Source organism: Abrus precatorius, unplaced genomic scaffold, assembly GCF_003935025.1.
Source record: "Abrus precatorius isolate BTA unplaced genomic scaffold, Abrus_2018 Scaffold10, whole genome shotgun sequence".
NCBI lineage: Eukaryota > Viridiplantae > Streptophyta > Magnoliopsida > Fabales > Fabaceae > Abrus > Abrus precatorius.
Genome location: NW_020874292.1, coordinates 34242310 through 34266827, shown reverse-complemented (window position 1 = coordinate 34266827; position 24518 = coordinate 34242310). Strand labels below are relative to the sequence as shown.

Genomic DNA, 24518 nt, shown 5'->3' with positions numbered 1-24518 from the left:
ATAAAAATCTATTAGCCTATTCAATATTTCACAAACAAAGGTTAATAACAATTAGAAACTAAGTTTTAATAAAAAAAATTTAAGATTAATTTCAAACGTAATAACTTTTATAAATATCAACAACTTATTTAAGTCAAATAATTATAAATAATATTAATTTTTAATATTTAAAAACAATTAATAATCACTCCTAACAGAATTTACATCTAGAGATACATAAAAAATAGAAGCGAAGTGATAAATAATGTGGTGCGATATGAAGAAGGAATTAGAAAAAAAAAAGTGAAAAATATTAAATGAATAAAGAGTAATAACTTTGCTGAATATTCATGAATAAGGATTGAGAATGTAATTCTTTAAAGGTACCTGACTAGCTATTTAACTAGTATTTTTTTTTTCACACTGAACAAGTAACATTAAATTAAATTAAAAATTTAAAATAATTGATTAAAAATATATTATATTATTTTTTAAAATTTAATAAATTCTATAAATTCTATAAATTCATAAAAGAATAAGTATTATAATTATTAATAATAATGTTTATTATATTAAATAATTAAAAAATAAATACATAAAGTAAAATAATTATTTGACATGATAAAAAAAATTAATCTTTAAAATGCTCCTGTTTAATTAAATACTCTTGGCGTTTTATTTAAGAATTGATAGTCATAAATGATATTTAAATGTTGTGAATAATATTGTTAATAATTTTTAAAACTCTTTAACAAATATTTTGAAAAGATTTGGATATCATTTATCTTATTTAAAGGTATTTTAAAAAGTAATGGTTGCCTTAAATGTAAGTAATGTGTGTCATGTCAACCCATGATTAGAATGAAAGGCAGCATTGCACTTGTGTTGACATTTCAAAATTGTAATCTATTTGTGAAGATTTGCATGAATTCAAAGGGTAAAAAATCAAAGTTGGGGTACTTACTAGATGATGGGGCTGACCCACATGGGTTGGTTTTTCTTTTGGGTTGGCTAAGAGTTCAGTCTTCCATGTTCCCATTTCCCACCAAAGCATGTGGCCATCACATGCCATCAAATGGGGAACTAATTCTTTGTCCAATCACCAACTTTCTTCATTACAAAGGCCTCAGAGTTTGCAGATCAGCATTGGGGTTCCTCCCCTCTCAGAATCACCCTATTATTGTTGACCCCAATGAGATAAACACCCATCAAAGCGCCAATACTTCAGTTTTTCCTTATCTACTCGTAGTCTTTTGCACCAATGTGGATATATAAACAAGAAGAATAGTAAAAATAATAAGTCACACTCATACCCCTCAAGTAATCTAAAAGATTTTGAAACCCCAAACATGGTTCACTCTCAACAGGACATACAAAAAAGTTATATTTAAAAGATTTGTTACTATATTTTTATTAAAATTTCTAAATCATTATCCAGGAAGACGGGTAAATATTGCTCATAATTCCAAACCCACAGAAACAACTAGAAACATGTCAACAGGAAAAATAGCTGTATGAACTGGGGAGGCCAAAAAGGGACTAGTGAACATGAAATTGACCCAATGCGTGTGATTTATCTGCAAAGAGAGACAAAGGAATCAAAAAGAAGTTGTAAAATGGCAATGAGGGGCCTTCCACGAAAAGACCAGAAGCTGCCTATATGTTGTGTGGCAAAGAAGGAAGAGCAAATAACCCCTTTAGCAATAGTAATAATGATAATAATAATAATAGAATCCAGTGGAAAAGAATTCACGTGTAAGGAGGGTCTGTGAGGAAGCGTGCAGCATGTGCTTGTGTACAGTCGGCGACCCTTTTGTTTGATGAGATAAGGTAACTAAAAAAAGGAGTGATGTTCCTTCCATCCATAGCCTCATCTCACGGATCTTGCTTCTCTCTCTCTCTCTCTCCCTCTTTCTATGCCTCTCCCACTACGTATATTATAATTCTCCCACATAGACATCATCTGCATAGTATATAAGGCCTCGACACTATTGTCATTGCAAAGGGACTTAGCACCAAATTCAAAATCTCTTATCAAATACTAATTTAGTTACCCAATATAATGGCCTCATGGAAGAAGACCATCGCATCCCCATTCAAAAAAGCTTGCACTTTCTTTAACCAGCAACCACCAAGGGACCATAAGAAGTCTCAGACAGGTGTGTGTACTTGACATTACCATTTCTTCAACATCACTATCACAACTTAAGCTCTCGTGGGTCATCAATTTTGTACAGTTCTTACTCATTTGACACCGTTCAATTTTTTATTTCGCTTTTTATCTCTCTGAGTGTCTATTTCTCTAAAGTTGTCTACCAAACATTTTCTTTTATATGATATTGTGTATTGATCTTTGGTTTGTATTATTCAGCAGAGCAAGAGAACAGAATAATGGATCTGCACGGTGAAGTAATGGCATGTGGTTATGAAGATGTTCAAGTTATGTGGTCTATCCTTGATAAGTCAAAATCTACAACCTGCAATATAACTTCTTCATGACATGAGCCTACTCTTTCCCTTCTCCTTTCATCTACCAAGTAAACAGAAGAAGAAAAAAATCACATTAAAAAAAAAAGGTCTACTTAAGCAAGTTAGCATATGTTTTCGTATGCTAATGTTTAAGTCATGATTGCATCATACTAGCTTGTTTTAGCTAGCTTACTAGCTTTTGAATCTGGTATGAATGTAATTCTCATTGTAGAAAATGAAACGATATTTGTGTAGGTGTTTTATAGGTTTGAATCAGTGCCCCTTCTTAATTTAATGATGGTGGTGGCAGTTTCACTGTAATTCTTGCAAGTCAAGGTGTTATTAATAGGGAATCCCCATGGTTGATGAGTTCGAAAATCATGGTGAGATTTTTGTTGAAATGTACATTCTTTTTTCTGTTTTCAAAATTGGACTCATAAAGATATAACAAATAACATAACATATATTTTTTAATGTTAGTCTTTTAGCCGATCTCATCTACATATATAAAAGAGAAAATGCATTAAAAATGGAAGAAAATAGATATGTTGTTTGCTGAAAAAATGAAAAATATAATAAATTATTTGAAAAAGGAAGTACTGACAAAAAAAGATAATAGAAGGTGAAACAATTTAACTATTCAATAACTAAAATTATTAATAATAAAAATTAAAAAGAAAGCACAATAAATATGTTCAAACAATTAAAAATGAAATCAAGCATCAATATATGCTTTTTTTAGGCATTTAATTTTGCATTTAGTTTATGCTTTATAGTTAGAGGTGTGCACCTATCTTTTAAATTTTGTTTTCAAGTTACGCAACAGGAAAATAAAAATATTCATTATTCATTCAATAATCACCTAATATTTAATGTAATATTCAAAATTCAACCCCTTGACTGTATTATATCTAAAACTTCAACAGAATAAAGTAGGATCTAATTTAAAGTGATCATGACAATGAAAGCGTGAAATGTGAGCAATAATTAAAACAAGTAAGAATAAAAGAAGTCAAAATATTTTCAAAAGATAATAAAAAGTAAAAAAAAAAAAAAAACCAATGCAATGCCTAAATGTAAATTTAGACCTACAATAATAAAGAATATAAAATAATTTAACATTTGACAAATATATATATATATATATATATATATATATAAATAGAGAATAAAATAATAGTTAAATTTATTTTTCTTTATAAATCATATAACTCTTTGGTCTTAACACCTTGAGCAAACCTAACCTTAAAATTGTCTTAACATTTGACAATTTTAAGGTTAAGTTTGAAAAGTAAATAGTGAAAAAGATAAACCTAATTTCATCCCTATCAAAGTTAATATTAGACGCTGTTAGAATGCATTTTCACTTTAAACGCTTAAACATATTTTGAGAAATTAATCTCTTACTTATCAAATGCAAAAAATACCTAACAAACAATATTACTACACCCACAGACGTACACATACGCACTTAAAAATTCAACAATATAAATATTAAATAACCTGACGGCATATTATTAATATTAAGCTACTATAATTTTTTTTCTTAAATTTATATTTTTGTAAGATTTTGATTTTAGTCTCTTAAAAGTTTTTATTTTAATTTCTGATTATTTTAAATTTCACACATCTAATTTTTAACAATAAAGTGATTAACTAATAGATAATTACGTGAAAAATTTTCATTGTACCTTGTTAATAAGAGAGAACAAAAGTGACAAATTTAAGAAAATTAAAAATTAAAATACAAAATTTAAGACTAAAATTAATAGCTCATAAAATTTTTTTAAAAAATAAAAATATATTTAAAGCTATCTTTTATATTAATAGCACATAAAAGTTAAATTCAACAGTTTTACGCGGTCCGACGATCGTTAATAGAAGTATCCATCATAGAAAAACATATTTTCTAAAAAATAAAAAAATAAAAAGTAATTAAAAAACATGTTTAAAGTAACATTTTTTAACATATATTTAAAAATTTATGTATAATAATTTTATATTAAAAATTATAAAATAATACACAATACAAAATATTAATATAATTAAATATTAAAATATATTTATTTATTAATTTCTTATTTAGTGATAATTTGCAAAAGACACTAAAGAACAGAAGTAATAGCTGAATGGGGTGAAAATTGAAACTGTTTTTTGTTGTAGTAGAAAGGATAAGGTGACGATAAATTGGGAAAACGGTGGTGTGAGTGAGAGTGTGAAGCTTGAAAGTGGTTACAATGTTAGCTTCTTCGCTCTCCTTCTTTCATTCTCGTGCTTCCTCTTCCTCTTCCCTATTGACAATTTCAACGCCAAATCCCAAACCCTCTCTTTTGTTACCATTTGTTGTTGAAGCCAATTCCAGAACCCGAAGAGAAGACAGGACTGCACGCCACGTTCGTATCAGGAAGAAGGTCCTTCATTTACTTTACTTTCACCCGTCTTTCCTTTGCCAATGATACATGCCTTTTTCTCTCTTTTATGTTACCCCCCACGTTATTGTGCTAAATTTGAGTTCTTTTTGTGCTGTGGAGGGTAAGTAACAATGCCTCTTTGTTTTTTAATTCATGGGACTTAGAACTTGCAGAGTGATGATTTTTTTTTTTTAATTACTTTTTTTTTGTCTTACTATTCCCCCCTGTCTGAACCCAGTGGTCACAAGACACAATCTGAATCTACCGTATGCGTATTCCTTATAATTAAAACTGAGAGTTTTATGCATTGTTTGGCTGAAATTTATTGGAATTGAGAAAATTATGATTAAGACTTGTTGAATAGGGAATAAGACCCAAGTCATTTCATGAATTCTAATAAATTTCAGTCAATAGTAAATAGTGCATTGGGAAAAGTGTGTTGCTAGTATTCCTGATCCTGATGTAGGATTTCCTGAGGCGTTGGCAATAAGGATGTACATATTAACATATTTCACATATTGTGAGCAGATGTGGAGAAGTTTCTACGTAACTGATCCATGATTTAAGAAGAAAATGAAATAAAATAAAGTAAAGAAAGGAAGATGGAGCGCAGCCATGTAGGTTACTTCAAGTTTTAGAATGAAAAATAGGCTCCTTATGAAAGTTTTCTTTCATTTCCTTCCACTTTTTCTTCTTGCCATTTTACTTTAATTTATTATGGATATGGAAGTGCATAACCATTGTTTGTATACTCTATCTCCATGCTTTGGTATAACAATCTTTGTTATACGGAGATCTGCTGTCATGAAGAATGCAGTGATATATATTTCGGAATCATTTTTTTGGTTTATCAGGTTGAAGGGACACCTGAAAGACCAAGATTGTCTGTTTATAGATCCAACAAGCATCTTTCTGTCCAGGTGATAGATGACACCAAGATGCACACTCTTGCTTCGGTTTCAACAATGCAAAAGATAATTGCTGAAGAGTTTAACTATACCTCTGGCCCAACAATTGTAAGTTCCATATATGCTATTGAAATGCTCTATTCACTGTTGTGTGTTAGGCACTACTAAGATATTATAATTGAATCACTACCAGATTGAACTGAGTGTTGTGTTACTGAAAATATATTGCCTCTGTTCTAAAATGATAAGAAAATTTCCCATTTCCTGATTGAAAAACATAATGGTTCCTTAACAATGCAAAAAATTAAATGCTGATCAATGGAAAGGAAATTAGTGATCAGTGGAAAACTCTATATTCCTAGAGGAAACTTTGAGCACTTTGCGAAGACATATTGTTTGCTGCCCTCACCTTCGGGTGGGGATGCCATGGCCAAGAGGCATGCGCCTAATCTCAAAGAAAGATGTATTGCAATTGCATGTTGTAATTATACGCCCTTCACTGTTGTCATTTGTCTTTCTTCTTTATCAATAAACTCAACAACTATTAGCTAAAGATTTTTTCTTGGATATAATTTTCAAACTTCATACTGTGGCAACTATACCATTAAAAAATATTGTTTAGTGGGTTACAGATCCCCATAACCATATCCGTATCCTAGGCCTCCTATGAGAAACCACAAAAAAAAATAAAATGATGAAGGAGGAACCTTTTGTGTTCCATCAGTATAAATATGCATGTTTTTTCGTAGTAATCATTGTAAGCTACATCTGTTGCAGTCGAAGACTCCATTGCCAATCTCATAATTAGTGGATAGTGAGTTTCTTGGCAATGCATGCATGCTTAACTGGAAATAATTACTTCTGATAATGATGCACTTTCTCAGATCTCATTGCCAATATAGTTTAGTTTGCATTTGGCAAGAAAGCATTTACATCCTGATGTTCGTCGCCACTTTCAGTGGTAATAACTACTAAATTAGAAGTACATTACACCTTCAACTGATCATCAGTTTCTTTATTTTCCTCAAATATGTTAATATATACACAAAGAGGGAGGCAGAATGAATCAAATCAAAGTTGCTACCCAACAGTGGATTTTAAGACAAGGTTCCATTAAAAATTCTCTTCAACCTACCAACAAATTAATCAAATAATCTTCAAAACCTACTTGATATATGTACCAAAACATTTGTAATATTCAGAGTTTCCTTTCATTTTAATCTTCAAACATCTAATGAGTATCATGTAAAAACCGTTTTTTAATGGTTGTAATGCCTCCATCTCCCTTGCTTAAAAGATTTCCTGCAATATCTATTTTTTGCATTTTCATATACTGATCGATGGTCCTGACCCTTTGAATCTTTTTGGCATCAGGAAGTAGCAAAGAGGGTGGGTGAGATCATTGCAAAGTCCTGTTTGGAGAAAGGGATCACAAAGGTGGCCTTTGACCGAGGTGGATTTCCATACCATGGTCGTGTTCAAGCACTTGCTGATGCAGCCCGTGAACATGGCCTAGAGTTCTAAAATTTGTTAAGAGTCTTTTTGTAATGACATTTTCTCTTTCCTGTGTAACAGCCCGTGAACGTGTTCAATAACAGTCTCCTTTGTATTTCACGTTTAAATTTGTAACCCGGGGATTCAACAATTCTTTTTAATGACATTTTCTCTTTTCCAACAACTTCGTTGCAATCTAATTGCTCCTTTCATCCATCAATTTCTTGAAGACTGTTATTGATTCAATGTATAAATCAATAACTCTTTCGTATTATTATTATTATTATTATTATTATTATTATTATTATTATTATTATTATTATTATTGTGTCAGAACTTATTAGTCGTGGCTCGTTGCATCATTATAATTTTAATAGGCTTTGTTTCAGTATTAAGATAGGATAAAGCAATACATGATGTAAAGAGAAATTAATTATAAAAATTGAAAGTATTAAATACGTTCTGTTTGTCATTTAAATCATTCCAGAAAGTTACATTGTTATTATTCAGATAGTCCATCAACCTTTTTCCAACGAATTATTGTTCTCCTTTACAAGGAAAAATAGGAAGGATTAAAAAAAACTCAAAAGGTATCGCAAAATATAAGTTGGAACATCGACACAATGGATAATCAGTTGTCCACAAAGTCACATACAATAACAACGTTTACAATGAGGTGATCAGAACACAAAGCATACTTCTTAGACGTGCATAGAGACATGCAACAATTCTCAAGTCACCCTTCTACAGAACATTTCGGGTTCAACAGTTATGTTACACATAAAACACAGTAACAGACTCCAGAACATAATAATACAATTATATTAGTTCCTTTTCTGTGATCTACATGCACGCTCATGATCTTCCACACTACCACAACACATAAAATAGAACAAACATTAGTAATGCTCAAGACGCAGAGACAGTCGGCTGAAACTCCTCCCCTGATTGTTTCAAGGAAATCAATTCTGGTGCATTGTCAGCACAGCAGTTGTTCTCTATGTTGTCAGCCACTTTTGTTGTTGATGAGGAAGGATAAGGAGATTTGCTGCCCAGCCTTTAACAAAGATAAATGATACTAATGAGAAAATTATACACAAAATTGGAAACTCTAAACTGAATAGATATAAGATACCCAATTAAACATGGCATGAAAATAGTACCTGTCTCGTCGCTTCTCAAGAAACCTTTGAAGTGAATGCCTGCGTGCTATTGGAAATTCTGAAGAGAGGCATCATGCAAGAGCCACAAGTTTAATTTTTTTTTACATAAAAATATCAGGCAGTGAAGTTACTAAATGGCAAGTGATAAAGACTAAGTAATTTGAGAGATCTAAATCTAGTATCATAGTGGGGAAATTACCAGCTTGCAGCCTGCAGATTGAATTATTCTGGGATGAAGCAATACTGTTAGTGATTCCATGTGGAGAAGAAGGTCTTGTGGGAACAGGTGAAATGAGGGTGGACTGTGTCCCAATCTTCTTCATTTCAGTAGATTTGGCAGCAGCGGCAGCCATAAGCATTATTTCATGCACCTGTTGGTAAATAAAAGAAAGAAAATATATGATTTGGATTGTTTCATAACATGTAAAGCAGAAGGCGAAGGAACAGCAGCTGTGGCAAGGGGCTTACCTTTTCTGCAGGGATTCCATCATAGACACAAACACCCCCATTATAGAAGATGGTAAGCTGGCTTGTACTAGGAATCACTGCATTAAGTCCAGATGCTGGCACTGACCTAAAAGAGAAAATAATAATGATGATAATAAATAAATAGATAAATAAATAACTACATGCAAACATGCACATAACAGCATTGGTAAGTATGAACTCGGTGGAAATTATAAATTGGACTTCCTAGAATCGTCTGATGCTTTAGAATTAATAAATTTCCTCCTTTATTTTCTAAACTTTTAGGAGTGATAAGCTCTTTGTGGTATTATGAGATGTGCCAATAATTAATTTTCAAGTGAAGCCTAAACAGCTTATTAGTATAAGTGGATGTTTGTTTTAGCTTTTATTTAAGGGAAATAATCATTTTCTTGTAAATCTCCTTCAAGAAGCTGCAAAAGAAAAACAAAGCATTTTTTTTTCCACAAATATGCTAATCCAAATACAAATTTATGTGGGTGTCTTCATAGTTTTTACTTGAGAGACCAAAACATGTATAATTTATCCCTACAAAACACACCAAAATACTGGAATGAAGTCAGTAATCAGTATATTTTCCTCCATCAACTTTTGATTCCCCAACTACAGCAAAATGCTTGGCGGTTAGTGGAAAGTGGAAACCCAATTATAATGCCACATAAATAATTCCAATTAAAGCTAATTATTTTCAAAAGCCAAACCCATAAAAACAAAATTGATAAAAATCAGATGAAACTCAAAGGTGATCCATCAGCCACAGCCAATGCCCTCAAAGCCAAGAGCTAGGAAGCACTTGATTTTGGGTTTGATTGCTAAGGCTGGATGCTCACCATATCCTGTTGTTTTCCCCTGGTCATCCACAAGTCTTAGTACCACCCCTAGTTAGAAAAGCATGTGCTGCGCATAGAAGGCTTGCAATCCGACCTAACCTTACCAGCACACCACTGCTGCTGCCACTTTCAACGTTGCTACCTACTTCTGCACAACAGGTATTCTGAAATTTAACTATGGGAAAGACTAATGAGGGAAGATTTGGTAAAATTACCTGCAAATAACATAAACCAATTTGGCTTATGCCAAGAAGGTCAATCATAGAGGACATATAATTATTGCTGGGTTTGGTGGAAAGATGCATAAGAAGACAAGAAAACAAACACATGGTATGGTCTTCCTTGATTATGAAAAAGCCTATGGTAGTTTACTACTAGAAGTCTGGAAGGCTCCAAAAAAGAAAGATGTTCACATTGAATATATTCAAGCAATAAAAGATATGTACAATGTGGAAATTACTATTGCCTGATCTGATTGAAGAGTAACAAAATATTTTCCTATTACATGTTCTCGCATCAAGACTTGACTTTGAGTCACAACTTTTTAACCTTAGTATTGGATGTACTTGCTGAACACAACACATCCAAGAGACAGTAGCTTAATGCCTTTTATGCGAAGACAGTTTAAGCTAATGAGTTGAGAGAAACTAAGACGAAATTTTAGACTTGAGAATGGGGAGACGGTTTGGAATCAAATGGATTTTGGTTAAGTACAAGTAAGATGGAAGAGTATAAGGAATTGGGATGCAAGTACAACAATACATGAGTTAGATTATTCTAATGAGAAAATTGGTGGTCACGTGATACACAAAGTTTCACAATTTCAGTATTTTGGATCTATCTTACAAAGTTATTGGGGCTTCATTGAGATATCACTAATATTCAAACAGGATGGATTAAACAAAGAAAAGTTTCAAGTATATATTATGATCAAAATGTGCATACTAAGCTCAAAAGGAAAATTCTACGAGACAAGTACAAGAGAAAAAAAAAACACTAATACTCTATGGAGTGAATGTTAGGTGGAAAGGTTACACTTAGAATATATAAGATGATAATAACATGTGTAGCAAAAACAAGATGATTGAGGTAAATAGGTGGATACACAAGAAAATACTATCTTCAGTCCTATTTATAAGAAACAAATAATGATATAAAAAGAATTTAGTAATTAATATAAAATAAGTATTTTTTTGGTTTAGACCACAAGTATCATCTATTAGCGACAGTCTGGTTTCAACCGGATAAGACTACTATGGGTGAGAAAATAGGTATTTGTTTCTTATAATTAGGAACAAAAAAAATATATTGATAGATATTTTTGTGGTATAAGATTAGGAATGAATACATCTGATAGGAAAACAGAATAGCACCCACTAAAGAGGAAGAGTGGAAGACAGAAACTTGCTTCAAGAGGGTGGTCAGATCATGGAAGATGATCAACAGTGGCTCCAATGAAAAAAAAAAAAAGTGGATTAAAATTTAAATAACACCTTATGCTAAATTATCTTTCTGATGGAGTCAAATGAAGTCAAATCAATTGCTCGATGAAACAGGTCCCAATTCGTAGGATAACCACATTAAGGGTAGGTCGTTGTGCCCTAAATATTTTTTTTTGACAAACCAAAAGTCAATTACCCAAATCTAAAACGCCCTCAATTTCAAAGTTTTCTTTGGTTACATAGTTTACTTGATCCAGAAGATTAAAAAGTCCTCTCAATTCATAAGAACGTTTTCAATCCAGAAAACAAGGGTTACAACTTACAAGCATAATTGAAGTCCACTACTGTTACCTTTTCCAATTATTAACCTTGTATGTACATGTATCTCCAGCGCTAAACAAAACCCCTTTTCAGGCGCACACACACACTCTTTTATTTATTTATTTTAAATTTTTTTTCATTAATTCAATGCACACGCTGATCCGAAAAACACATGCGTCCTCTATCTAATCTCACACTAACTCCGTAATTAACCAAAAACCGCAGTTTAACGTTCATCCACGGTTATGCATCCACGAAATCAGAAAAATTTACCGAAATTAAAAAGACCAAGCAAGTGGGTAATTGCTGAAAATAATAAATGAAAAAAAAACAAAACGGGTTTTGTGGAAACACAATGTACTGTATCCACAGAAAGCGAGACATAAAAGTGTTATTAGAAACGTACTTGTTGGCAGAGGGATGAATCGTTGACCCATCAACCACGTTGGGCTGGACCAGGTGGTGTTCCTCCATGTTGGAACTAACGTTGTCACCAGGTTTCTGGGCAGAAGATTCTAGAACGGGAACCTCGGACTTGACAGTGACACCATCCATTGTTGTTCGGAGGAAACGAGGAATGAAAGAGGGATTGGGAAGAGAAAGGATCGAATGGTAAAAGAAGAATGAGGAAGCGGGTTTGGGAGTATGCGAAATTTCAACGCTCTTAGAAAAGCTGGATTGATTCCCTCTAATCTGCACTGACCAACCATTAATCCTTGCCGACTATTTTAAATGAACGTGTTTTTTGTGCTTCTATTCTTTATCAATTTACTTTTGTTTTGTGTCTAATTTAATCTTTGTTTTTTACTCTCACAAGTTGGCCCACAAGGAACAGAGAAATTCCTACTTTGACCTTTCAAGCTTGCTTTATTAAAAAGAAAACATGTTTAGGAGTGTTCATCATTTGATGATTAAAATTATTTAAAGGGTTTACTATTCACTTTTAAAAAATAATTATAAAAGTTTAATTTTAATATAATATCAGTATTAAAAAATTTATATTAATTAATTAGAAATTACTCTAAATATGAAATTAATAAACTACAACATACAGCAAATGTGTGCTATAACTTGATTAGGATAAGGGGATATTTCGGGTGAGGAAATAGATACAATGATAACAAACATGCATGATATCATATCTAACTTAGAAGACGCAGTATATATTTAATTTCACGTTAAAAAATAGTAAACATGAATTTAACACAAGAAGTTATAATTAATAATGTTAAAAATAAAAACAAATTCATAAAATTTAAATGCAAAATCATACACATGTAATTTTATTTGGTTGACTTTTCTATGCGTTTATTCATTTAATTGTAGAGATAAAACATTTTTAATTCTTTTCTTTAGAGATTCAAATGTTTCAGTAGACAATTGAGCTTTAAAAGTTGTCTTTTTTAGTAGTATATAAATAAGAAAAAAATTAAATGTATTGAATAAAGAAAAGATAAATTTCAAAAATAATACTGTAATACTTCAAGTTAATTGTTTTAGACATGACAAAAATTTTGCCTTGATGACTCAGAAGTTGAAATTATAAAAACTAATCACAAACAAAATAAGGTATATATGTTTCAAACAAATAGAATAATAGTTCATTCATCTTATGAAAATGATGAATCACTTGCAGTTAATATTTGAAAGAATCATTTTGAATTGGACGCTATACATCAATAAATTAAAAAAATATAGCCACAATATCCCTACATAATGGATTGTGAAGAATAATATAAATCAAATGATAAGAACTAAGTCCATCTATTTTATTTTATTATTTTAACAAAGAATTCTACAAATGTTTCATCCAAACATAATTGATACACTTGTACATTTGTCCACTCAACAAAGTTTTTAAAAAACAGGAGATTTCTCCATTACCCTTGAAATTTAGGGGGTTACAAAGACTGTCATAGGTTAACACTGCTTCTCACCTGTTGTCTTCCTTTTCCACCCTTGCTCTTCCATGATATAATCAATTTTAGAGACTTGACATTTTTGAAGAATGTTAAGCTTGAGATTATGCACTCACAAAAAATAGGATAAATTTCATATTTGAATTTACCTCCCTTTTAGTTCATTAATAATGTCAATTACACCTTCTCAAAAGTAAATTACTGGGTGCTCAACCATGGTGCATTCTCATCCACACTCAGATTACAACCGTTTGAATCACCTTAAGTAACTGGTTGACAAACTCTATTTCTTCAAAATCCAATTGTTGCTTTCATAATTCATGCGGTCCTTTTTTCTTTGGTCTAAGAAGTAAATTATTATTTAATCGAATGAAGAAGCTTGCAACCATTATTGCATGTGAACATTTGGTTGCATCTATTAATTTATGATCTAAGTTAATAATAATGAAAATATAAAATTATAAATATAGTTTTTATTGATATAAAATTAATAGTTAGAAAATATCTTTGTTGAGATGGAATGGACTCTGTAGATCTTAAAAGTAAAGTTCTCTCTCTCAAGAAAGGATGAAAATCCACTTGAGCTATTGAAGAAATTTAAAAATAAAATTAAGAAAAAAGCCAAGAGCGAAAAGAAGGAATATGTTTCATGGGATGTAATTGCAGAAGAAAAAAAAACAAAATATAAACAAAAGAAATAAGCGATTGAATTTGAGTTTATTCTGTTATGTTGGTTTATCGTTTCTGGTGTGCGCATACATAATTTAATTAGACTCGTATCATGAAATATAAGAATTAAAATTTATATTCTTTCACATGCACTTTTTTCTTTGATTCCCAGTCTACCTCTGTACCAAATAGTAAAAATAAATATTTATGAATCTATGTGTATAACATTTATATGAAAATTTAAATAAATTAAGGTAAAATGGATAATCTAAAACAATCAAGTAATTTAAGCAAGAAGTAAAACTACATTATAATTAATTACTACACAAATAATTTTATATATATACATATATATACACGAAGGTTTTTCTCAAATAAATCTAACAACTTTTATACGCGAATGCCTACTTTTTACAGAGTAACCATGTTACCACGTTACCATGTTAAGTCAATTTCTTTGTGCTAACAAACTATGAATGTCTCCTGTACAGTTTAAAAAGGCGGCGAGTTTTGTACAGAGTCTGCCATTCCAAACTCAATTCCTAATTTGATCAATCATGGCGGAAGCACTTGTGGGTGGAGCTTTTCTCTCTGCTTTCATTAACGTTGTTTTGGAGAGGGTGTCTTCAGCTGAGTTTGTGAAGTTGATCCAAGGAAAGAAGCTTGACCAAGACTTGCTGCAAAGGTTGAATAATGCTCTGTGTGCTGCTGATGTTCTGCTTATTGATGCTGAGCAGAAGCAAATCAATAACCCAAGTGTCAAGAACTGGCTCCATAATCTCAGGGATGCTGTCTATGTAGCTGATGACTTGTTAGATCGTGTTTTCACCCAAGCTGCAACTCAGAAGAAGGTCAGTAACTTTCTCCCTCGCTTTCTTCATTCCCGTAATAGGGAGATTGTGAATAAGATGGAAGAGGTTGTTAGAAGAATAGAAGATATTGAAAAACGCAAGTATATCCTTGATCTTAAACACATTCCCAGGGAGAACTTCTCTTGGAGGACTCCCTCCACTTCTCTCGTCAAAGGGAATATATATGGCAGGGAGATTGACCAAGATGCAATTATTCATATATTAAAAGATGATACTGATGATCAAATATCTGTGATCCCTATTGTAGGCATGGGTGGTGTTGGAAAAACCACTGTAGCCCAATGGGTGTATAACAATGAGAATGTGATGAAGGAGTTTGATTTGAAAGCATGGGCATGTGTTTCTGAAGAATTTGATATTGTTAAGACTACAAAGACTATAATAGAATCACTTACCTCTGGTGTTTGTAATAAAGTCGATCTAGATTTACTTCAACTTGATTTGAAGGAAAGAATAGCAGGAAAGAAATTTTTTTTTGTTCTGGATGATGTTTGGAGTGATGATTATGATGGTTGGAGTAGTCTTAAAACACCTTTTCAATATGGGATTAAGGGAAGTAAAATTCTCATGACAACTCGGAGTGAAAAGGTTGCTGCCATTGTCCGTACTTGCCCACCTTACCATGTAAATCATTTGTCCGATGAACAGTGTTGGTCAGTGTTTGCAGATCATGCGTGTTTTCCCAAAACTAATGGGAATTTGATTCTAGAAAACATTGGTCGAGAGATTGTTAAGAAGTGCAAGGGATTACCTTTAGCAGCACAAACACTTGGAGGCCTTTTGCGAGCAAAACACGGTGTCAAAGATTGGAATGCTATACTCACTAATGAAATGTGGGAGTTTTCAGCTAATGACAGTAAGATCATTCCAGCATTGAGAATAAGTTATTACCATCTCCCTCCACCTTTAAAACGTTGTTTTGCTTATTGTTCTCTGTATCCCAAGGATTATAAGTTTCGGAAAGGTGAATTAATCTTATTGTGGATGGCAGAAGATCTTTTAGAGCAGCCAAAGAAAGGAAAGACTTTAGAAGAAGTAGGTGCTGAATATTTTGATGAATTAGCTTCCAGATTATTTTTCAAACAATTTGAAAATGACGATGACAAGTATTTCGTGATGCATGATCTGATGCATGACTTAGCAATATCTGTTGCTGGAGACTTCTACTTTAGGTCAGAGGAACTTGGGACAGTTGACAAGATTAAGATTCATACTCGTCATCTGTCATATGGAAGGTTGAGTCATCCAATCTCAAAAAATTTCAATGGTATTGATGAACTAAAATCTTTGAGAACTTTTTTGCAAGTTGATTTCTCACCTCCTTCCTTCGGTTATGAAAATTTCATTTTGATCATATTATCGAAGCTTATACCTAAGAGTTTTGTCATTCAACAAATGTCGAGAACTCGACGTATTGCCTGATTCAATAGGTGAATTGATCCATCTTCGTTACTTAGATCTCTCCGAGACAGGTATCAAAACATTGCCAGAATCATTGAGCAAATTGTACAATCTACAAACACTGAAGCTGTATTTTTGTTTACAACTAACTACGTTGCCAAGTGGTATGCAAAATCTTGTAAACTTGCGACATGTTGAAATAGGAGGAACTGCTTTGAAAGAGATGCCCGGAGGAATTAGCAAACTAAAACATTTGCAGTTTTTAAGTAACTTCATTGTTGGCAAACATGAAGATAATGGCATAAAGGAATTAGGAGACCTTTCAAATCTTCACGGATCATTGCTGATTAGTGACTTGGAAAATGTTACTGATAGTGATGAAGCAGCAGAGGCAAGAATAATGAATAAGACTTTAATACAAAGTTTGTTCTTGGTTGGCTCTAGGGATAGTGATTTGAATACAGCCTCATCACATACTGAAAGAGAAGTATATGACAAGTTACAACCCCACAATGGCCTAGAATATCTATACATCTGGAAGTACAGGGGTACGAGATTTCCAGATTGGGTAGGACATTCTTCCTACCACAGTATGACTGAATTAAGTCTTAGTTCTTGTAGGAATTGTTGTATGCTTCCTTCACTTGGACAACTATCCTCTCTGAAGACCTTGAAGATTGAAAATTTTGATGGGCTTGAGACTGTTGGTGCCGAATTTTACAAGAATGATAATGGTCATTCTTTAGAAACACCCTTTTTATCCTTGGAGTATCTGTCATTTTGTAAAATTCCACGTTGGGAGGAGTGGTATTTGTTTAAATTTGAAGCTTTTCCTAAACTTAAAGTGCTTAGAATAAATGATTGTCCAAAATTGAGGGGACAATTGCCTGAGCACCTTCCTGCTTTAGAAAGACTAGTGATTGAAAAATGTGGTGATCTTGTTTCTTCTCTCCCTAGAGCTCCCTCAATTTGTGAATTAACCATATCTGAAATCAACAAAGTAAGGTTTGAAGAGTTACCAATGTCAATGCACGATTTGTCAATTAATGGGTGCGACTTGGTGGCATCCATGTTTGGGGCCTTTGCCATATCCCAACCTAATTGTCTCCATTATTTAAGCATCTCTGATTGTTCGCTTGCAGTATCGTTTGTGGGGGATTGTTTACCAGAATGTTTGAAAACACTGAGGATCAGGACTTGTGGAAAACTAGAATTCCCGAAGCAACAACATGAGTTGCTAGAATCGTTGGAAATCACCGACAGCTGTGATTCATTCTCATCTTTCCCGTTAGAAGTGTTTCCTAATCTCAAGTTTCTGGCAATCTACAAATGTAAAAATCTGGAATCTTTGTCGGTGCCACAGTCACAGGTATCTAATCTTCAGAGTCTCACCATTAGTGGGTGCCCCAATTTAGCGTGGTTCCCGAGAGAAGGATTTGCTGCACCCAACTTGACTAGATTTTATGTCTACAACTGCCACAAGTTGAAGTTATTGCCTGGTCGCATGAATACTCTGCTCCCAAAGTTGAAACTTCTGTCAATAATGGATTGCCCTAAAATTGAAGCATTTCCTGAAGGGGGTCTGCCGCCAAACCTGACTCGGCTTAGAATCAATAATTGTGAGAAACTACTGACCTGTCTGTCATCAACGAAGGGGATTCAGGGTCTCACTAATCTTCAAATTGGTTATATGCGGGGTGCGAGTGTGGAGTCATTCCCAACGCTGGGTTTGCTGCCACAGCTTCCCTCTCTTACCACTCTGAAACTGTTTCAATTTGAAAGTATAGAGACATTGGATTGCAAGGGCCTCTCCCATCTCACCTCGCTTCAAGTTTTGATCATCGAAAACTGCTCCAAGCTGAAGAGTATTGTGGGAGAAAGGCTGCCTCCCTCTCTGCTAAAACTCCGAATATATGGAACCCCTTTGCTGGGAAAACGATGTCAACAGAAGCATATTGAAATTTGGCCCAAAGTTTCCCATATCCTGGGAATTCAAGTTGATGAGAGATGGATTTCGTGAACTTGAGATTACTGACAGGTATTTTGTCTGTCTGCATTTCCTAAAGTAAAGGAATTCGTGTGCACTTTAGTTCAATTTGCATCTTTTTCATTATATTTAATATCTGAAAAAGCAGCATCATTTCCCTTTTTTAATTTTGTCAACAGAACATCATTTTCCGTCGTGCCGACTTATCAATCATGTTACAATATAAAAATGACTGGTGAATTGGTCGTCTGTGCGTAAAGTTCAGGTCTATTGTGTCCAAAAAGACTCGGATATTTTTCCTGTCTTTTTTTTTCTACGTTGAAATTACTCAAGGAATTTGTATAATGGATTGAAAGTGAAAGTAGCAAGCAATTTTATTTACATTTTTTTTTCTTTATTGCAAGTTGTTATGTTTTTCTAAAGTGCAGAAGGTTTGTTTCGAACTTTATCCGATTTTGGCTAAAAATATTACTTATCATCTTTTGACTTGCTAGAAGAAATAAACATACAGGCATTGAGTATTCAAATTCAAGAAATAATAAATAAATTGTGATAAAGGAAATTCAATAACAAATTAAAAAAGTTAGTCAGCACTCAGCAGTGGCTATTTCTCAAACCAGTTTTTTCTTCAGTTAAATATGCTTTTATTTGATTTATGTATTGAAATTTATTTTGGAATTTGTGTTTCTAGGTATCAGGCGTTGTTGTTCACATAAGGTCTTTTCGTTTAGTCTGGAGGATCTTCACCTATTGATGGAGCGGAATACAACTTTGAAAAGGAGCCGAAGAGGGCTTTTGATTTAACTGTCGTGATAGAACATCTTCAATTGCGGAATATTTACTTAGGAAGCTTTGCTTTTGATAAAATGGTACAGCAAACCAACAATAAACACCAACAGTAATGGTTTTACGTATAATGAGCTTTCTTTGTGGCTTTGGCATTTTAAGCTATTCATTGCACTTCACGTGGTTGCCTGACATTTCTAATATTTGTCTATGTATTTTTTATACCTTAGTTGATTGTGAATATCTTATTCATGACTGTCGATTTTAGTTATGCTATTCAGATGCTACAAGTTGTTCTGTTTTATTTTTTCTTTGAAGGAAATTAGAATTCTTTGCCACCTAAAATTTACTTCCATGGCAGCAAAATATTAAACAATGACCTTGTTTTTGGCTTGGCAATCATCCATAATTGACAACTTATTTTTAGGACCTTTACAAATGTTTTTATTTATTTTGTGTTTACAGGACAGTGACTGAAAGTGTTTGTGTGGCATATGGGCATCCTGCTTCCATGAAGAAATACATTACTGAACTTGCTGATTTTAAACAAAATGTGTTCATCCTGGTTCGATAAAGCAAGACATCCATGAAGTATTCCATTGCCTTTCGAAAGTGTTATCAAAAAGTTCGGACATCATTTTTTGAATTGGCATATTTCTTCCTTTGCTTGTTTGAATAAAGGACATCGAAGACACTGATCAGTCACACAAGTTCTTTAACATCCCGTATAATCTTTGAGGTAAGCATTCTTGCCTCTCTTGTTTTTATAATTTTTTGTTATAAATTTATTGGATGTTGTCTTACTTTCTGTCTTGAACTTGAGTGTATCTCTTATCTTTTAACAGCTCAAACTTTAATTGAAGAGTTATATGAAACTTTGGGGGTACTTAAGGCCCAGCTCGAGCAAACTTATAAAGAAGGATTTATAGGAAAAAAAATTAGTATAAAAAATGAATATGACTCAGGTCTCATACCTTGCACTTGGATTCTAACAGGGTTTGCTACCAAACTTGACATTACTTGAAATCAAGAACTATGAGAAACTAATCACCTGCTTGGCATCAATCAGTTTGTACGAGGATAGTCTTGTTTCCCATGTGTGAGTGTCAAGTCAATTTTGAACGAGAGTTTACTCCCTTAACATCCCTCCATAGGATTCTGGATTGTTAAGTAAGAAGTCCTACATCGGTGGGAACTTCAAAGGCATGACCCCTTCTTTGTCTATATAAGGGCTAGGGGTATACCAATTCATTTCATTCTAAAATCTTCTTTCCCTCTCATCTTTGTATTACACTGAGATCTTGTACTCGGTAGTAATAGTCTCTTATTTTGAGGAGTAAATTTTAGAGTGAGGAGTAGTGTAATTTTTCTTCTGTGATAATTTTATATTGTCTTTATTGGCTCTTATTTTTCATCTCTTATTTTAGTTGTGTGTTATTATATTGGTACTCTGGTCCTAACAGTGGTATCAGAGCCACTAGGTTGTTTATATTATTCCGCTGTAGTGTACATTGGTATAGTGCTAGAGAAAATTCTTAGTATGCTCTGTGGTTGCAGTATTGTCTGATCTGCCACATCAGAAAAGAATTATTCTTGTTACTGGATATACAATTTTGGTAGTGTAAAAGTGCATATATAGTGTGTACTTATTCACAGTCTACCATTATTATTGTTCCAGTAGGTAGTACTATTCACAGTAAAAATTACATAAATCGGTATAATTAAGAGAAATTATGGCAGCAAAATATGAGATAGAGAAATTTTATGGGAGTAATTTTTCCTTGTGGAAATTGAAGATAAGAGCAATTTTGAGGAAAGACAATTGTCTTGATGCAATCGAAGGCAGACCTGCAGATATTTCAGAAGAAAAATGGAGAGAAATGGATAACAATGTTGTTGCCAATTTGCACTTAGCATTGACTGATTCAGTGTTATCCAGTGTTGCAGAGAAGAAGACTGCAAAGGAGATTTGGGACACACTGATCAAGTTGTACGAGGTCAAGTCACTTCACACCAGAATATTCTTGAAGAGAAGATATATATGCTCCAACCAGAAGGTTTTGAAGAATAAGGAAAGGAAGACTTGGTTTGCAGGTTGACCAAATCTCTGTACGGTTTAAAACAGGCGCCAAGGTGTTGGTACAAGAGATTTGATTCCTTCATTATTAGCCTCAGATACAACAGACTGAGTTCAGACCATTGTACGTATTACAAGAGGTTTGGTGATAATGATTTCATCATTTTGTTGTATGTGGATGACATGCTAGTGGTAGGCCCCAGCAAAGATCGAATCCAAGAATTGAAGGCACAATTAGCTAGGGAGTTTGATATGAAGGACTTGGGGCCAGCAAACAAGATTTTAGGGATGCAAATACACCGAGACAGAAAAGATAGGAAGATTTGGCTCTCTCAAAAGAATTATCTTCGTAAAATCTTGCGGCGCTTCAATATGCAAGACTGTAAGCCAATCTCTACCCCACTTCCTGTCAGTTATAAATTATCCTCAAGTATGTGTCCTAGCAATGAAGCAGAAAGGATGGAAATGTCTCGAGTACCGTATGCATCAGCAGTGGGAAGCCTTATGTATGCCATGATTTGTACTAGACCAGACATTGCACAAGCAGTGAGAGCAGTCAGTAGGTATATGGCAAATCCTGGTAGAGAGCATTGGAATGTTGTAAAGAGGATCCTTAGATACATAAAAGGAACCTTTAATGTTGCATTATGTTTTGAAGGATCAGAATTTATTGTGAAAGGCTATGTTGATTCAGATTTTGCAGGAGATCTGGATAAAAGAAAATCTACTACTGGTTATGTGTTTACACTTGCTAGAGGGGCAGTAAGCTGGTTATCTAAGTTGCAGATTGTTGTGGCTTTGTCTACTACAGAAGCTGAATACAAGGCAGCTACTGAAGCATGCAAGAAAGTAATCTGGATTCAAAGGTTATTGGAGGAACTTGGGCACAAACAGCAGACTACTACTGTGTATTGTGACAGTCAAAGTGCTTTGCATATTGCAAAGAATCCAGTCTTTCATTCTAGAACAAAGCACATAGGTATACAATACCACTTTGTTCGTGAAGTAGTAGAGGAAGGTAGAGTGGATATGCAAAAGATTCACACCAAAGACAACATAGCAGACATAATGACAAAGCCAGTGAACAATGACAAGTTTACATGGTGTCGATCCTTGTATGGCCTATTAGGAATATAAGCAACATGTAATTGTAATATATATATATTAGTAATGTGTGTGAAGATATGATTAGCTTAATCATAATCTTCAAGTGGGAGAATTGTTAAGTAAGAAGTCCCACATCGGTGGGAACTTCAAAGGCATGACCCCTTCTTTGTCTATATAAGGGCTAGGGGTATACCAATTCATTTCATTCTAAAATCTTCTTTCCCTCTCATCTTTGTATTACACTGAGATCTTGTACTCGGTAGTAATAGTCTCCTATTTTGAGGAGTAAATTTTAGAGTGAGGAGTAGTGTAATTTTTCTTCTGTGATAATTTTATATTGTCTTTATTGGCTCTTATTTTTCATCTCTTATTTTAGTTGTGTGTTATTATATTGGTACTCTGGTCCTAACATGGATTTCAATGGGTTGAAACAGTGGAAACGTTAGACTGCAAGGGCCTTTTTCTTCTTAACTTGCTTGAGGTTCAAATAATTGGTGAGAGCCCCAAGATAAGCAACATAACTGGAAATGGTTGCTTCCCTCTTCAATAAAACTTGAAATCTATTAAACTCAATTGATGGGAGATGGACTCGAACTTTGGATTACCAAACTTTGGATTACCAACAGGTTATTTTTCTACCCTCCAAAAGTGAATGCTTGTTGCCCAAGTTCATTCATTTTTTGCACAAGCTTTTTCTCATATCATTTAAAGAATGAAAGTAGTTTTCAGGCAGCCAATTTATTAATCATTCCGAAACAAAGGTGATTCATCATTCAGGAATTGGTGTTTCTTCATCATTTTTGTTATGTCAAGCAGAGTCAAGGACAGGTGTGATGTAATTTTCTTTCTAAATTTAACTTGGTAGCAGAATTGGTATAATGACCTGAACTGAAAGTTGCAACAAAATCATTTCCGCAAAATTTTCTTTACAGAGAATTTTTTTAGCTTTTTAAGAAGTCCAAGAATATTTCATATCATCCTCTGGCATGCAGGAAAAAACATATACATATATTAGGTATACAAAAACTAGTAATCATAAATAAGTTAAGATAAACTAACTCAGCAACAAATTAAAGAAGCTAAGTCAGCAGTCAACACCGGCTATTATTTATTACCATGTTAATTTAGAAGAAGTTATTGGGTGCGTGATCAATGTGATTTAATTTGATTGATTGAATTGAAATTCTGACTTGAATTTGTGTCACTGGGTATCTGGTTTCTGTGCAGGTAAATTATGTTAAACCAATCTGGAGAATTTGCATCTATCGATCACTTGAATTCTTATGATTGAATCAAAAGAGGTAGACTCCTGGTTGAACAATTTCAATAGTTGGATAATTACTTTATAAGCTTTGCTTTAAGGTATAACAGATCTACCACAAAGACAAAGTGATGGGTTGAGATGCAGTTATGTTTCTAAGTAGCTAGCTTTGGCATTTTGAATTTGAACTGTTTATTGTACATTACCGCCTGAGATTCTGGATGAATTTGTCTAAGTAGATTCCTTCCATTTAACTTGGTTGCTAGATTCACATAGTCGTTCATGGTTCAAAACTGAATGTAACACCAAATTCATTTATACATCATTTACTTTCCAGCAAATTTGTGTTCTTTAAAACCATAAAATCTTGCAATGAAGATAACTAATTTAAGTTACAGGAAGAAGCGAAAACTGTCTGTATTACATATGGTACCTGTGGCATAGGCTGTAGTTTGGAGTCCTCAATAAAATTTATTAGTGTTTTTATTCTAGTGGATTCACGGGGAATAGGAATATGAAAAACATAGTAATTCATCCTTTTGCTTTGTTAATTTATATTCTTACTATTTCGTCACATGCAGTGATCTGCTTGGTTGCAAATCCTGGCGGAGTCCTTATTCAGGTTGCCTTTGGATTGTGTTCAGTGAGAGCCCAAAATATTTACCATTGAAATATTTTTCACTCTCATTAACAGCCACAACTTTGATTGTCTAGGTAGCTTGCATAATAGTACAAATACAACATCATCATTTCCGTACGTGGAAAGTAATTTTTTTAATTTAATTTTAAACTTTTGTCTTCTTTTTTTTTCAAAAGACAATTTGTGATTAAAATATTCAACACAAATATATGAAAATCATTTCAAATGAAAATAGTCCTTCGCGAATAATAGTAATCTGGTAACAATAAATATGACAACTATTTTTATTAAATACA

The 24518-nt window shown here is 33.2% G+C and overlaps 3 protein-coding genes and 1 pseudogene across 4 annotated transcripts; 3 read left to right on the top strand and 1 right to left on the bottom strand.

Moving 5' to 3' along the window:
* The first annotated feature begins 2041 nt into the window (after positions 1 to 2041).
* LOC113853104 lies at positions 2042 to 2511 on the top strand. The gene is made up of 2 exons (XM_027483558.1): positions 2042 to 2144; positions 2351 to 2511. Exons 1-2 carry the CDS (start codon positions 2042 to 2044, stop codon positions 2476 to 2478), a joined length of 231 nt encoding a protein of 76 aa, XP_027339359.1. The 3' UTR covers positions 2479 to 2511.
* A 2059-nt stretch (positions 2512 to 4570) lies between these two features.
* On the top strand, positions 4571 to 7480 carry LOC113852590 (50S ribosomal protein L18, chloroplastic-like). 2 transcript variants are annotated; one of them, XM_027482904.1, is made up of 4 exons: positions 4571 to 4859; positions 5714 to 5875; positions 7142 to 7311; positions 7369 to 7480. In XM_027482904.1, exons 1-3 carry the CDS (start codon positions 4686 to 4688, stop codon positions 7289 to 7291), a joined length of 486 nt encoding a protein of 161 aa, XP_027338705.1. In that variant the 5' UTR covers positions 4571 to 4685; the 3' UTR covers positions 7292 to 7311; positions 7369 to 7480. The 2 variants fall into 2 exon arrangements, with proteins under 2 accessions (XP_027338705.1, XP_027338704.1); XM_027482903.1 differs by having other exon boundaries at positions 7142 to 7471.
* A 290-nt stretch (positions 7481 to 7770) lies between these two features.
* Positions 7771 to 12256, bottom strand: LOC113850164 (protein TIFY 3). The gene is made up of 5 exons (XM_027480569.1): positions 11910 to 12256; positions 8893 to 8998; positions 8624 to 8795; positions 8425 to 8482; positions 7771 to 8318 (listed from the first exon to the last, which is right to left on the bottom strand). Exons 1-5 carry the CDS (start codon positions 12056 to 12058, stop codon positions 8171 to 8173), a joined length of 633 nt encoding a protein of 210 aa, XP_027336370.1. The 5' UTR covers positions 12059 to 12256; the 3' UTR covers positions 7771 to 8170.
* A 2380-nt stretch (positions 12257 to 14636) lies between these two features.
* Positions 14637 to 22351, top strand: LOC113852347 (annotated as a pseudogene).
* The last annotated feature ends 2167 nt before the right edge of the window (positions 22352 to 24518 follow it).